The sequence below is a fragment of the Anneissia japonica genome, unplaced genomic scaffold (assembly GCF_011630105.1).
Source record: "Anneissia japonica isolate Jap-2015-1 unplaced genomic scaffold, ASM1163010v1 scaffold288142_len361356_cov169, whole genome shotgun sequence".
Taxonomy (NCBI): Eukaryota; Metazoa; Echinodermata; class Crinoidea; order Comatulida; family Comatulidae; genus Anneissia; species Anneissia japonica.
The window spans coordinates 159,299-175,660 of NW_022753229.1; the positions used below are offsets into that span (position 1 = coordinate 159,299).

Genomic DNA, 16,362 nt, shown 5'->3' on the forward strand with positions numbered 1-16,362 from the left:
CGCACACCTCAGGATGAAACAGCCTACACACCTGACCACCTAATTTTAATATAAAAATATTCCGCCAAGCCAACTAGCAACTTCTAAAATAGCAAGATCAAAGTTCACAGTAGTATCTCTTGTTCACAACAGTTATTTGCATATGATATTCAGGCTCCTGAGCCCCCTCTTCAATTTTGCATTATCTGTCGGTGGGAAAACTAACAACCATATAATATATAAGATGTTATACCAGCCATAAATCCTTCAATAGCTTAATTGTAAAATATTACATTTGTATTATTTTTAATGTATTTCAGGTATTAACTCTATGCAAAACTCCCAACACAAGATCAAACAGATGTGAGAAAATTGCTAGTAATAACAGGAAAAAAAATCTTACAAATCTTTAAATTTTGGAATAGCTTATGAATAAAAATAATGCGAATACGATAATAAAGGTGCCCCTCCTGGCACAATAATTAATACATCAAAACAGAATTGCTGAAACATATATATAATTAGTACAAGTTTGTTTTTTTTTTAATCCAGCCCATCAGTGTGCAATACCACATAAAACAAATCAACATTTCAAAATTTTCATTGTGCATTCCCTATGGTACATCCACATTAACATAGGCCTACATACCAGGTGAACAGTATACAGCATACAGTGTATCTTTTAACAATATGCTAATCAGCAAATTAGCATACAAAACAACACTTCAGTACTGCAAAAAATTATAGTTTCATCAATAGAAAGATAATTTTGCTGTTTAGCTGTACTTACAATTTGGTAACTACTAATTTATTTACTATCTATTTTGTGTCATCCACATTCAATTTTGTTTGTTGACGATTACTGCTTCCTCCTTTGCTTAGGAGCTTACATATGCATAATAAGATAGCGAGCCAAAAAACCTCAACATTTTCAGAGCATAGGGTAAAAGGCAGAACATCTGCCCATTTTTAGTACTACTACTACTCTTCATAAAATGGAGTTAGATGAAAAAACATTAATAGCATGACAACAGGCTGTGACATCGAATGGTAATGTTTATATACTTGAGTTATATTACCTTTCGTGCATTTAGCTTTTAAATCTCTTACCAAACATTTTTAGGCCGAGAGCTTGGATAAATGTTCAGATGTATAAATATTCAAAGGATCTAACAGAAACACCTGGCCATGTGCAACACGAACACCTGGCCATGTGTCCTCCAGAACACCTGGAACTGTGCCCACAAGAACACCTGGCTATGCATACACAAGAACATGAACATCACATCTTGAAAAGTGAATTAGAACACTCTTATGTCCTTTCAATCAATGCTAAATCTTTGTGCCCTTAGGGGTATGGGGGCTCTTTTCCTGATGTATGTTTTTGTCGGGAGGTACGAATGCAATGTCAGAGGCAACAAAGTCTTGTACATAGTTCTCTGGTATAAGCCCTGTTCTGCCATTTTCAGTTGTTCCCAACAGCCATCCTGGTTCTTTTGAAGAATGGACTAAATGATAAAAAAAAAAAAAAAAAAAAAAAAAAAGATATGAAAATAATCTCTTAAGTAATTAATGTTTAAAAAATACTAACATGTATAGAATTGGTGTACATTAGTACCCTATATTATATTTATATTCCACTATACATCAGGTAATATGTTTGCATCCCATGTATTTTTCTTATGTACTGAGTGTTAAATTACTTTAAAATATGCTATAAACTATAGATAGAAAACTAAGCATTATCGATTACTTGCAATTATTAATTTCTAATCTACCTATTAAACAAAAATATAATTTTTTCTTTTTTATTCATTTATTTTATTTCAATTTCTAAGCCAACTGTAAAAGAAATTCACGACTTACAGCAGAGTAAATAATAATGACTGAAAAGTAATATGTGGACATAATTGTACTGAAAAATTATCGCCGATTCTTGTAAATAAAAAGTGACAACTTACCATTAAAAATGACTTGATTTGGGTTAAATGACAATTCAGATTCATTCTCTGCCTCACAAGCGTACAAAGTCCTGACACAGCGCCCCCTATTGATAAGAAACATTCACATATCAAGTCTCAGCTGAGAAGAATAGAATGCAGGCATTATTTACATGCAGTTAACAAAGTGCCATTCAATATTAAAAACAAATTAACATAATTGCTGTTGTATTTCAAAACAAAAGTCCTTAGCTAAAAAGATTATTAGCACAAAAAAAAACTGCTGTGATTAAAAAACAGAAAATTAAAATGCTCGGCCATGTTTAAAGTATACAATTTCTGAAATTGGTCTTTTCTATCTTTTTTTTTTCTTTTTAAGAAATGAGCACAGACACATTCTAAGAATTAATTTTGCAATGCTTGTTATTGATGAACTAAGCTTATATTAGTAGATATAGGAATGACAACAAGGGACATCTCAAGAGTTCTCCTATAAATGCATGTACGAGATGAGCATGTATGAGAATGTGAGCCATGAGCAGGAGCATGTGTGACCTTGTATACGAATGTCCAAGCCATGAGCAAGAGTATGCACATGTATGAAGAAGTCATTAGAACAGCATGTGTGAGCATGTATGAGAATGTCCGAGCCATGAGCAAGAGTATGAGCATGTATGAGAATGTCCATGCCATGAACAAGAGCATGTATAAGCATGTATGAGAATGTCCGGATCATGTACATTTATGAATTTCCAAGTCATGAGCAAGAGCATGAACATATTTGAGTCATGAGCAACAGCATGTGCGAGCATGTACAAGAATGTCCGAGCAATGAGCAAGAGTGTATATGAGAATATCTGAACCATGAGAATGTGTGAGCATGTATGAGAATGTCCAAGCCATAAGCAAGAGCATGATGTGAGCATGTATGAGAATATCCGAGAGCCATGAACACAGGAGAGTAGAAATGATGGGTACAAGTATGAGAATGATTGAGTGTATGATTCATAAAGTCATGAGCATGTATGAGAATGTCCAAGCCATAAGCAAGAGCATGGAGTGAGCATGTATGAGAATATCCGAGAGCCATGAACACAGGAGAGTAGAATTGACGGGTGCAAGTATGAGAATGATTGAGTGTATGATTCATAAAGTCATGAGCACGTATGAGAATGACACGAGATTAGTGTGCAGTTCTGACAAGATAAATAACTGAGTGATTGAACAGATAAATGAATGCAAGAATGAATGAGTGTTGATTGGATAATCAATTCACTGAATAAACGTCAGAAGCATCCAAACAACGATAATAATTACAACAATTAAATTAATCAATAATTCAACAAATCAGTAACTGATTGATTGATTATCAGTCATTAATGTTGATTCATTTTAAATGGTAAACTGGGTGCTAAAAGTATTCATTTTTCTGAAAATGAAGCTTGAAAAGTGGCTTTTTGATACATCATAAGGTTTTCTAGTATCCTCTTCATAAAAGGAAAAAAATTGTGCCAAAAAAAACGAAGATAGGTTTTAAAATTTTAGCTTGATCAGGATCGGAAAACATACATTTTTTTTTTTAAATTTTAGATTTATATTTTTTTGATAGGTACTTTTCTTTGTTGCCGTGTTACTGATGGCAATTTCCATGGTACTGATAGAAAATTGAAAGTTTTGTTAAATATTCTGTTGCATTTTCTGTATTTTTATAGAGTACTTTTAAATCTTATTATTCTCATTGTTATTTATAGTAGTTTCCATGGTAATGATAGTTGTTGACATTGCACTGTTAGCTGTTACCATGGTTGCAGAATGAAATGCAGTGTTTTTTTTTAATTTCTCCATGCAAACAGAAGGTGACTTCTTGAGATGTGCCTTTTGTGGGATGCAAAATGTTATAAGATTCTTATTATGGGATATTTTGGTTACCAATGTGTCTGTCTCCTCAAACAATCACACGGGGCGCTGCAAATACAAAATACCAAATAAGGAATGATGAAATAAGCCTTCAATATCATAAGCTTATTATTATATTAAATTATATTATTATACATTAGGCCAAATAAAATAAATTGTTTGTTTGACATATTTTTAAACGATAAATAGGGGTGGGTGGAAAAAGTTATTTTTTAAATTTTATCTTTTATTTTTTTGTAATACTCATCAGATGGAATAAAAATAACCCACAGAGGCCTAGAATTGCAATATCTTACATCAGACAACAATTTTAGACTAATTTGTAGGGCATCTGGCAAAAAATAAAGATAAATTCACTCACATTTTTTTTAATTTGTAAAGAAAAAAGCTAAAAAAATCCCTTTTTTGAAGTTTTTTTGTTTTCCGCCCCTATTCTTTCAGTGAGTTAGGGGCGGGTGGAGGAGGGCAAACAAACAATTTTTTGTTTGGCCTTATGATGTTATGTTACTATTACATAATTTCAAAACCATAACAATCAAAAGGCAGTCAAAATAAACAAGGCAGTGGCTATTGTTAGACCAATATTAAACAAATTAATTTCTGATTGGATGTTATTGTTCATATACATTGGATTAAGACAATAATATCCAATCAGAATTAGGAACAGTAGCCACTTTAAATTAAAAAAAACCTCAAGCTAATCATCTTATTATATTTTAAAAGATGATGGTGCAAATAAAAAAATATATATACTGTATATATTTTTGTTATATTTTGAAATCTGAGATGGTCAAACTCCTACTAGAAAATGAGTCTTGTTGCACCAAATACCAAAATGAGATTTCAGTCATCATTTATTTAATTTAAATGGTATAGATAGTACACATCTAAAAGTTGAGATTTATTGGTTCATACATATAAACACAGAATAAAGACAAGATACTATTCTTCTATTAATATTTACTGACTTATAAATAAATATTTAAGCTTTCATTTTTTTATGCATAATAAAGAAGATATATAATGTGGTGAAATAAATAAAGCATTTAACTGATTTTGTTTGCATATGAAGTTACTACAATAATAAATAGATGGTAAAACTATAAATATTTAAACATTAAACTCATATCTTTGTAAAATGAAGGCTTCAAGATTTAAGACAAAATTTAATGCAAAACAAATGGATGTCTTGATATATACAATCAGTAAATATTCATATATAAGAAAAGAAATACATTAAAATAAAAGTCACTATAATAACATAGATTGTGAAACTTGTAAATGTTGAACGGATGCTGTACTTCTTAAAATTCAGGTCCCAATTTTCTTTTTTGTAACTTTGACAAGAGGTGCAACATGACTCATTTTGCAGTGGAGGGTTGTCATATTTACATATATTATGTATAGGCCTAGGATGACAAATATTGAAATATTGCATTATGATATGAACCTAAGCAATATCCAATGTATGAAATTCAAATATATTTGAATATGTTTACAATTTATGACTGAGTAAATGGAATTAATGCAGTAATATCAAAGACACATTGTTAGAAGCAAAATATTTATATACAGCATTCTAATATATATATATTTTTTTTAAAAGACACTCTGCCTAAAAAAATTCCTGTCAAATTTGTATATACAGTAAAAAAGTACTAGCTATAGTGAAGTAAGAGGTATTTGTATTAAAACAAAATTTAACCTCCCAATAATAAGCCCAATATGAGTTTATGCATATATTTAGCTTATAAAGCATAAAGGGTTCCAAGATATTTTCCAAAATTTAATTTCATAAAAATATTTATATAGCACTTTATCAAAAAACGTGTGAGTTACTTAATGGGTTTTAGAAAAAAACATTTAATCTACACAACCTACTCTTGTTAATTAGTAAAAAGTAACTTGCAATATTAATTGTGAATTGTTTAAAAGACAACTCACTGTCTGTTATTAATATTATTTGTTATTATAGATTTTGAAAGACCAACATCCGGTCGAGAAACTCTGTTACAGCGACTGGTAATTCTATGAAGCTTACATCAAACATAGGCATGCAAATGTTATATACATTTAACACACAATTAATAGACATAATACATATAAAGTACTGTACTTTCATATTTGTGAATATTAGTAAAACTAAGAATCACCCCCTCCTCTTCATCACCTCTCCTCTTCTTTACCTTTACCCCTTCTTCTTACAAACTAGTATTATCCCACACTAGGAAAAAACCCATCCTTTAAATTTTGAGTAATTTAAATGCAAAAAAATTGGTAATCATTTCCAAAGTTCAGTGATTTGGAATTTAAATTCTACAATAACAGATCATCATAAAAATCAAATCTAAAAATCAAAATCAAAATCCTTATGATGTATTAGGTGGACTGCATGCTTGGGTAGGGTTGCTAAGTAACAAATGGGTTGCTAAGTAACAAATGGGTGTCACACAGCTTGTGATGTCAGTGAGGTGGTCCCCATACCAAAACCTATGACCCACACATTAACTGTGAATTTTCATGGTTCATGATCTATAATCATTTCCTTACTTGCCTTAATAAGTCTAGATTCCAAGTGTATTAATGCTGTCATTCTATCCACTAAACCCCAATGATTATGTAGGACTTTTTTAAAACTTGTTTTAGTAAACACTGGGCTTATTCAACTATTTCTTTGACTACGATTTTTCATTTAGTATTATTTTCATTCGCATGTTTTGTAAAATAGATTTGTTGACAACGAAAATTAACGTAAATCAGAGTATGTTAATCAGTGTTAAATTATCCACGTGACCAAAACAAACATAGCCGATTGGTCAGATTAAGCAACAACATTTGCGTTAATATAATTTAGATTGATTTTCAGAAATAAAAATTAAAATATTTACCCACATGAAGTCAAAAAATAATTGTAGGCTAACAGAATTAAAAAACGGGATGAAAAAAGTTTTTACGAAAAACCCATACTGCCACAATCCAAAGCAACCTTGATTGCACAGTGTGTATCGCGGTAACTATGCAGCCATTTTGTTTTGTCGAGTATTTACCAGTTTTCAACTGGTCATCTTCGTTAAGAAGGATTTTACCACTGCGCAGATGGGCGTGGTTTAACAAAAAACGACAAGTCGAAAACAACCATTGTTTTAGACAAACCTTCAGAGAATGGAAAAATATATAATTTTCTGTGTGGTTAAAAAGTAACTGAGGGCATGCTCAGAATGTGATGTCAAAAAAATGTACAATATTCATTAAAAGTGATAAATGTTTAATTTGTATTTAATTGTGAGGAAAAATAATAATTTCTATCACGAGATATCACGGCTGTGGTAGATGGATAAAAATAAAGAAAAACAAAATTTTAAATTTCAAATTTTTCACTGCGGCAGGTATGCGCTGACAGGCAAAAATTAATTAATTAATTAATTAATTAAATTTTATTGAATTAATCATTATCAGCTTGAGACTGGTTCACAAAACAAGGTATAACAAAGTCTCACTTTATTAAAAATGGTACTAGCCGTCCAATTCTCCTAAATATTGATATAATATGGGAAAATCGTTATTTACAATAATAGTACTAGTTATCCAAAACCCATATGTTCCAGTTTCTAAACATTATGCAAAAAATGGTACAAGTAGACCAACTTATAATACATATGTCACCAGCATTGGTGTACACCACATTATTTGTTTCCTTAATGAGCCTACAACAAATGCAACATGCACTTTTATGATTTTTTATGCTTCAATGGAAATATGGAACATGAGACAACACACTAGGCAACAATCACAACACACTCACATGACGAACGAACAAATGCGAAGATGAGGCATGCGAAAGTCCAACGAACGGGCGCAAAAAAAAAAGCAAACATGTAATGCCACAACAAACAAACCTTCTGTTTCTATTGGTAGCATTGCCACGAAGTGCGACAGGGTTCGTATTACTCCTCGGATGTGGAAATCTACCATCCCTGTTACTTCTGCGAAAGGACATTTGTATAGTGTGCATTTTATACTCAAATGAAGATAAAAACGATGGTGTCTAGCAAGACTTTAAAACGAAAAGATTATATTAGTAAGCTCTGTCCATAACTGTTGTATTCTAGGCCCATATATAGTCATGATGTGCCTATATATGGTCATGATGTGATGTCATATTTAGGCATGTCACATGTTTTTTGTAATAAAATTTTATAGCCTGGACAGGGCTTAATAAGAAAAAAAAGGTTGTGAATAAAAGAAACGAAAATGAACAAAAGAATTAAAAGAAAATAGTAAACATAAAACAATCAAACTTAGAAAATCTTTCAATACAACACTAATTCTTTCATTCATCTATATTTCAAACATGCACACATACAAAGATACAGTAAACACCTGCTTAAGAGCCTGGTAGATTAAGAACCTACTGGCTGTAACTTGAAAACATTTAGCTTGAAATTTAAAATAGTATAATAATAATAGTATTAACTGAAAAAATGTTTAAACATTTTCTGCAACTAACTTGTATATCAGTATTTCATAAATAAAAGCATTGTTTTAAATTAACTTTGTAACCTACATTTAACCTAATAATATTAAAAAACTTATCTTCAGATGGGAAGGTTTCTTTTTTGAAGAAATTACAAATCTTTCTAATTTTATAAAATAATATGATATTGATATATCAATTTTTGTACATTCAATGGTAAAAAAAGATAATCATTATCATTATATATTAGAAAATATAGAAAATACACGAGGATTTATACAATACACTATGGCAATTACTGTAATGTATACAATAGACCTTACTGAAACCCAATTTCAAAAGACAGGTTTAGAAAGTAAATTAGAGATAAACAGAAGTTCAAATTTTGTGTGATAATGTACCTATCTTAGAAATACCTGATTATAAAATAGTCTTTTCATATCTGTTAGAAATCAATAAAAATCTGATCAAAGATTGTTTAATATCTATCAGATAAATTTAGTGTATTCTCAGCTAAGCCCAAAATGTGTTATGTACAGACACTATTAAATCGTAAGCTGTAAAATAATTACGAACATGTTATTTGTGTATAAAACATATCAAGCTTTACTTACAGGGGTGAAGGGTTACCGCTGGCAGGCTTGCTACTGGGTGGCATGGAAGGTGAGCCACCTACCGATGCATTGGTACTTGACCCCGAAGTAGATGTGCTTCCATTGCCGAAGTTGGTAATGCCCCCTCCTCCTTGACCTTTTGTTCTCACCTGCTGCAGGTCTTGAGTCTCTCTGTGAGAATGAATTCAGCAGTGAGCACATCAATTTTAAGTCATATGCTTCAAAGGAGGATGGCCCAGTATATTATTTTTTTCCACTTTAATATGTGGAATGTAAAAGATGCAATGTTGATTAAAAAGAGATAATAATACGATGATAGTGGAGGGGCATGACAATGATGAAGATAATAACGATGTTGATTATAGCTGCGATGTTGATGCTGATAGTGGAAATGGTCTGAGACTACAACAAAGATTGGAAAAATAGGTGGCAGTAATCACAAGAAGTGGTGATGGTTGTGGTAACAATGGCAATATTGTTTATAAAGATGGTAATAAGGATGTTGACTCTCGTCAGCCATCTATCAGGTGGGTAAGAAGTTCAGAATTGGAATAAGAAAAAGAAGAAAAAATTGGACATCCAGCAGTAAAATTGACATGCTTCAAATCTAACATTATTTTTCATTAAATCTATGAATGCAATTTGAACAATATTTTACTAACATACATGCAGTAGACATTCGTTTACACAAAAATCAGACACTTTAAAGTGCAGTTAAATAAATCTATGTTACACATGCCATTAACAACATATGACTCAATACAGCATTGAAACTGTCAAAACAATGAGTCACTACAGCACATGGAGATATCAAACATAGCTGAACATGAAATGCATATAACCAAGAATACTCTTTATTGAAATACTTTCAATTTAAATCTAAATTGATGACTGAAAAAAAAGGTCTTAATTCTTAGGAAGGAGATGGCTTTCAAATTAATTAATACATCTAAATATTGTACAGAAAAAGACAACACTTATACAGTATTAGCAAAAGATATATTTTGTGAAAAAAAAAATAAAATTCAGATATAAGAAGGAAAAAAGGTAAAGTCATATTACACATCTATAAGAGAGAATACATAAAATACAGACTCCAAATTTAATTATATCACAGAATTGAATGTAAATATTCAATTTCTGCTAATTTCTAAAGGATTACAATTTATGGTATTACTATGTCGGTATAATATCAGGCTGTTTTATTCATAAAGATACAGAAGATCACAATAATCAAAATAGGAATCAGAAATAGAAAGGGACAACACCGTATTTTTTTTTTTATCATGCTAGCATTCAATACAGCTAAGAGCAAACGACTCTAGCATTTACGACAGAAAAGAGCAGCCAACTGATTGTTCTAAACAATGAGGAGCAGACAACTTTAGAATTCAGAATAATGAAGAGCAGACGCTTCCAGCATTCAGACGACTCTAGTCCTTAGGATAGCCAGAAGCAAACAACTCAGAAATTAAAGATGGCCAGTACTGAAGAGCTAGCTATCTGGGTAGTGTACTGCAGAAAACTGACACTAAGTAGCATAAGAGCTTAGAATTATGAGCAATGACTGTAATAGCATCGAATATTTAAGGCATAAAATTTAGGAACATTTTATATTAAAAATGTATGTAGTCCATCATTTAATGTTTATAAAATCTATTAAAGCAAAAAAGAAATTATCCAAGAGGAATATTCTTCAATGACTTGTTCCTTTATAAATACATCTATAAATATACCACAATATAATCCAAACACCATTATTCATAATGTACCTTCTCTATACACTTTTGAGGCACAACAACTGCCACTATCGCATATTTGGGGCACACAATTCTATTACCTGAACTACATTGGTATTGGTATTACCAAGTATTGTAAATATCAAAAAAAAATATTTCTCTCAAATTTTCTTGTAAATTTTTAAAACTTCTCAATGGTTAATCCACCATTAATAAATCTTTATAGAAACTTGGGCGCAGGCATCTTTTCTTCCGAATCTATTGACTATTAAGACGAAATCATTACAGCATAATAGCAAATAATAGCAAGGTTGTTGAGCAAGTAAAGCAAACTAATAAGGGTGCCAGATTCGGAAGAGGCCTAAGAGAATCTCCAGTGGAAGTCCTAGTCATATAGGAGGGTTAAGAGCATATGGTCCCCCATCCACTTCCTGTGTACTGAACCCTCTCCATCCTCTGTTGACTTTTACAATTATAGAGGGAAGTTCTATTCTTCTCTGTAGTGGGCCCTAACCTGTTTTTTAACATGGGTCTGCTACAATCCTAGTAGTGGAAACTCCCTCTGCATTAGAGCTTCTCCACCTTAGTAGTGGGACTGGCACATGTGGCGGCCCCTCTCCCCTTACTCACTGTAAAAAATGTGCAATTTTTTTGGTGAAGGAGTGTTACTGAGTGAATTAGTTAAAGTGAATGGTTTATGCGTTTTTTAAAAAGGGGAAAATATTGCCCCCGTGTGATCAGTTATTACGTATCATCGCAATGAATAAGCAACCGACCTCTGTTGTTTTTTCCAAAAGCTCAGGGTTGATGAGAAAGGTCGTACACCTACTAAGTTGCTCGCTGGTGGATGCAACGCACTAGAGAAGAGCAGAGACACAGTTAGAAAGCAAAGATGATACACAAGTATTAATGTGAATACAATATATTTTGATTGGTTTATCCTTATCCAATAGGATAGTCTGGATGGCTTAGTTTCATATGACAAATACATATGATTTGCCTAATAGATGTGATATGATATCATAATGGCCATCTAAAGATATGATATATGATATGATATATCCATATTTAAATGTGATATAATACCGTAACACCAATATATGGGGATGTGGTATGACATCCTCATGCCCATATTTAGGTGTCATATAACATAACACCCATATATGGGTATGGTATGACACTGTCATGCCCATATTTAGGTATGATATATCATCATAACAGCAATATATATATGGGCGTGGTATGACATCATCATACCCATATTTGAATGTGAAGACACCATTCATACGCACATACAGGCAAATCATAGATTCTTGTTGCATAAAACCTGCAATACTGGATGGCAATGGAATTAATAATGCAATGTTTGTTTAAACCAATTAATTTTTAAAGTCTTTTAATTCTATGAATCTTTGATTGCATAGACATTGGTATATTGCAGTGACTGTTTAATTATTAAACAATTCAACGAATAACACAAAAACTTTATTTTCATTCAGATAATATTATTAAATTATTGAACACTATGAATTTTATGCAAACAATGGTCAATCTATTTTAATGGGGGCCACTTAAAATATATATAGAATATTAAAAAAAATATTTTTCAAATGCTGTTCTGAGTAATTATTCAATAACTACATATGGAGCTATTTATACTGGCTGGATGTGGAGAATAACAATTCAACAACAGTCCAGCATGAAATTTGTAAGAAATGAAATGAAAGAATCCGCAAAACAAATGTGCATGTTATTTATTATGATGGAGATTAATATGTTAGTTACTTCTCCCAATATTTCTCTGATGAAAATTGTTTCAAAATAAAAAGTCTATAAAACAGATTAAATGGCATTCTGTGAGATCAAATTAAATTAGGAAAATAAATAAAACAATATTTTAAACAATAACATAAACTATACTTAAAATAAAATTTAAGGAAGGCATAACTTGCTCATTTATTTTTGAAGTATGCTGGGATTGAAAACACAGAATGCTGTTCAGAAACAATGTTCCACCAACTGTGTGTGAGAATTGCAAAGTTTTTTTTGTAGCACCATTCTTTCTCACTCTTGTGAGCAAGAAAAAAAAATGTCCACAAGCTAACTCATATAAAAGCTAATTTCAAAATAAAGGAAAATTTTGTTAGGCATATGTTTTCTAATGTATTAAAGTAGGATCCACTGAGAGAGTCTTTATGGCATAGAACAGCCAAAATTGTGCTTTTTAGACTATAATATTAGCATCTGAAAATCGAAATAACATTATTTAGAGAGGCAAATTACTACTTTTGGTATTTTACCACTGTATCACTATGGCAGAAGTACTAAGATGTACAGTATTTAAAAAACCTCCCTTCTTCGAACCTCCACTAAGGTGCAACATGAAATATGACTGGATGTTTGTATTTGTTGCTTAGCCTCATGGCATGATCTATCCATTATAGCACCCAAACAGTAATCAGATGGTCTTCAGTTCAAATCTGGACAATATAATTAAAATTTGTGTGAAGAAAATTTCTTTTCATATTTGATTAACATGAACACAACCAAGAAACAATGTTTTGCTTTTTCAAAAAAATGTTACGAAAAAAAATATATAGTGTTAGTTGATAGTATTGTATAAATATGGTATGTTGAAGTTAGTTCATCTTATTATTAGTAGAGCGCAGAAAATAAACTGTGGCAAAGTAAAGGAATTAACAGGCAAACAGAAACAATACCAATTGTATAACATACAGACATGTACCTGTCTGTTGTATTGGTACAAACTCAGAAAAAAATCATCATCATAACACTTGTTTGTGTATGAAAGTACCTTTCTATGATCTTGACAACAAGGGATAGAAGACTACTAAAAACGTTACAGCTATATCATTTCATTCTCTCTATTTCTAACACCAATGTTCCACAATACTACTCAATAAACAACCACATCTACCATCAATGATTTCAAAGAATCATAACTGAAAAATCATCACTTATGCTGATTTTTGTCACCAAACCAGATCTTAGGTATAATGTAAATCATTGTCTTGTCACTATTTTTGATTATTGATAAAAGAGATGAACAAAACAAAACATGAAAGTAAATGTAGTAAGCATTCCCTATGATGGAGGAACACCATGATTATCATGCAATCTCCCATAGGTACACACCACATGGAAGAAGGGGGTGGGGAATTACATCTTCCTTCAGTACACAGTCAGCAACCAAATGTATTTGTGTATGTTACAAATTATTAACCATGGAAAAGTTCAATAAGCCAATTCATGATTTGAACAGCACATATCCAGTGATATACATGGTTGATACTCGATACGGTCATGCGCAGTTCAAACTAAGAAACTGGCTTATGGAATAAGACAGGCAAGTTGACAAAGCCACTATTTATAACTTTAAAGTTGTTGTAAAAAAGAAATATTAGATGGATGGATGGATAGATGGACAAGTAGATGGGTGGGTGGGTGGATGGATTGATGGATGGATGTATAGATGGAAGTATTGATGGATGGATGGAAAGATGGAAGCATTGATGGATGGGTGGATGGATGAATAGATAATGGATGGATGGATGGATGGATGGACAAGTAGATGGGTGGGTGGATCGATGGATCGATGGATGGATAGATGGAAGTATTGATGGATGGATGGAAAGATGGAAGCATTGATGGATGGGTGGATGGATGAATAGATAATGGATGGATGGATGGACAGATCAATGAATGGATGGACGGACGGATGGATGGATGGATGGACAGATGGCAGGATAAATGGATGCATGAATGGATGGATAGTTGGAAGGGTCAATGCATGGATGGATGGATGGATGGATGAATAGGAAGAGGAATTGGTAGGTGGGTAAGTGGATGGATGAATGATAGATAAATGGATGATTGAATGATGAATAATAAATGAATGACTGGATAGATCATTGTATAATCTATGGTGGGTGGATGGATGGATTGACAGATATAGATTAACAGTGTCACTGACAGAAGTACCTGGTATGCCATCATGCCTACTTATTCTCACTTTCCTTATCCATGGTCAACACACAATTGAACAAAGTTTTTTTTAAAATCAAGATGCAACTCAACAGGTCAAAGATGAGCTAACATTTAAGAACAAGGCATGTAGTAACATCATCAACTAAACAACAATATGTAGAGGGTAAGGTAGACACAGCAATTTAAACAGGATTATGAAATGTTGAAATGATGCAAGCACACTCCCTTTGGTTTTTTTTATCATTCATGATTACATGCCTTTACTTACGTTTCATCCGTTGTCGCTAGTGGTGGTTGACTGCTTGTGCGGCCTAATAATGAAGGAAATATAACATACCGATGTTAATTGGTTTCAATTATTTATGACAAATGATTTTCCAATATGGGAGAGGAGAGGATTGGATAGGAAGGAGAATTTTTATTAGAGGTAATCTAGATATGAGAGAATGGGTAAGAAAAATGGTGTTCAATGTGAGAATTGGGTATCGGAAAGGAAACAGAGCAATATGACAGAGCAATGGGGTATGGTATGGGATGCCATGGGGTATAGGATGTTGGAATGAGGGAGTGATCTACCAATATATAACATGATCAAACTTTAATAAATTTCTTGTGCATACACTCACAACAAACATACATTTTGGGGAAAATATCTCAAAAACCGAAAAAAAAAAATGAATTGAAATTAATTTCTAAGAATAATGGACTTCATAAAAGGATAATAGTATTAAAATGAAAATCAAAACTTAAAAATAAAAAATATGTTGAACACAAATAGTATATCCATAGACCTATTAATAAGTCCATGGTATGCATCAAGAAAAAAAAATTAAATTAGGATGCCACAGAAAATAAATTAAATATAAATCATAAATTATTTAAAGGATGAGGATTAAATATATGAACACACTAAACAATCATCAAAACATTTTTTAAGCATTCACATAACACAAACATACACACCCCTCACAACTCCCCACCCAGTCAACCAATCCCAAGAACAGTCAAACTCTGTATGAGCTTCTTGATATACAGTATGTATACTATATTAAATTATGTAAATTTATATAATATATATAATATATAAATTATGTTATATTAATTTCTGTTTTCATGCTATTGTAGAAAATAACAATAAAGTACATAGTAAGTGCTTTCTAATAGTCACAACTGCACAAGTCAGAAGTCAAGTCACAAAATATTACAGTATTATGGTTATACAATCTCCTAAACTTTTATAAAAATTGACAGTTTTTGCTGATCATTAACAACCTCTGATAACTGTTAATACACCTGCAAAATTACACCATTATTTGTTCTGTATGTTTATGTGAACTTTGAACTTTGACATAGAGATATGCAGCTGTGACTACAAAATTCCTTATCATACAACTATGAAAAATAATAGTATTCCAAATTCTGGACACTCACACACACACACACACCAACATAATATTTCAATGAATAAATCATCAACAATTGGATACATTATAGATGACAAGTTCCCACATATAAGAAAGATTCATAAACCAAATCATAGTATACACATATGAAACATCACATTTATATGCACATACATGATTTCATACACATAACATAAACTATATATGTTACCATGAACAGTAAATATAAAAAGTACATATAAATAGTATATATACGCATATTTGAAATTGGTACACAAAAAGAAAAAA

The 16,362-nt window shown here is 31.7% G+C and overlaps 1 protein-coding gene across 37 annotated transcripts in view; it reads right to left on the minus strand.

Annotated features, from left to right (window-relative positions):
- LOC117122754 (rho GTPase-activating protein 26-like) overlaps positions 1-16,362 on the minus strand; it is a 44,711-nt gene continuing 28,349 nt past the window's right edge. For 23 of the 37 annotated variants that reach the window (XM_033268462.1, XM_033268497.1, XM_033268496.1 and 20 more), the window contains 7 exons: positions 14,940-14,982; positions 11,440-11,520; positions 8,925-9,095; positions 7,733-7,819; positions 3,849-3,884; positions 1,941-2,026; positions 1-1,487 (listed from right to left, as the gene is read on the minus strand). In XM_033268462.1, coding sequence (XP_033124353.1) covers positions 1,312-1,487; positions 1,941-2,026; positions 3,849-3,884; positions 7,733-7,819; positions 8,925-9,095; positions 11,440-11,520; positions 14,940-14,982 — 680 coding nt within the window. In that variant the 3' untranslated portion in view covers positions 1-1,311. The remainder of the gene's footprint in view (positions 1,488-1,940; positions 2,027-3,848; positions 3,885-7,732; positions 7,820-8,924; positions 9,096-11,439; positions 11,521-14,939; positions 14,983-16,362) is intronic. The other 14 variants (XM_033268499.1, XM_033268498.1, XM_033268495.1 and 11 more) reach the window with 4 other exon arrangements.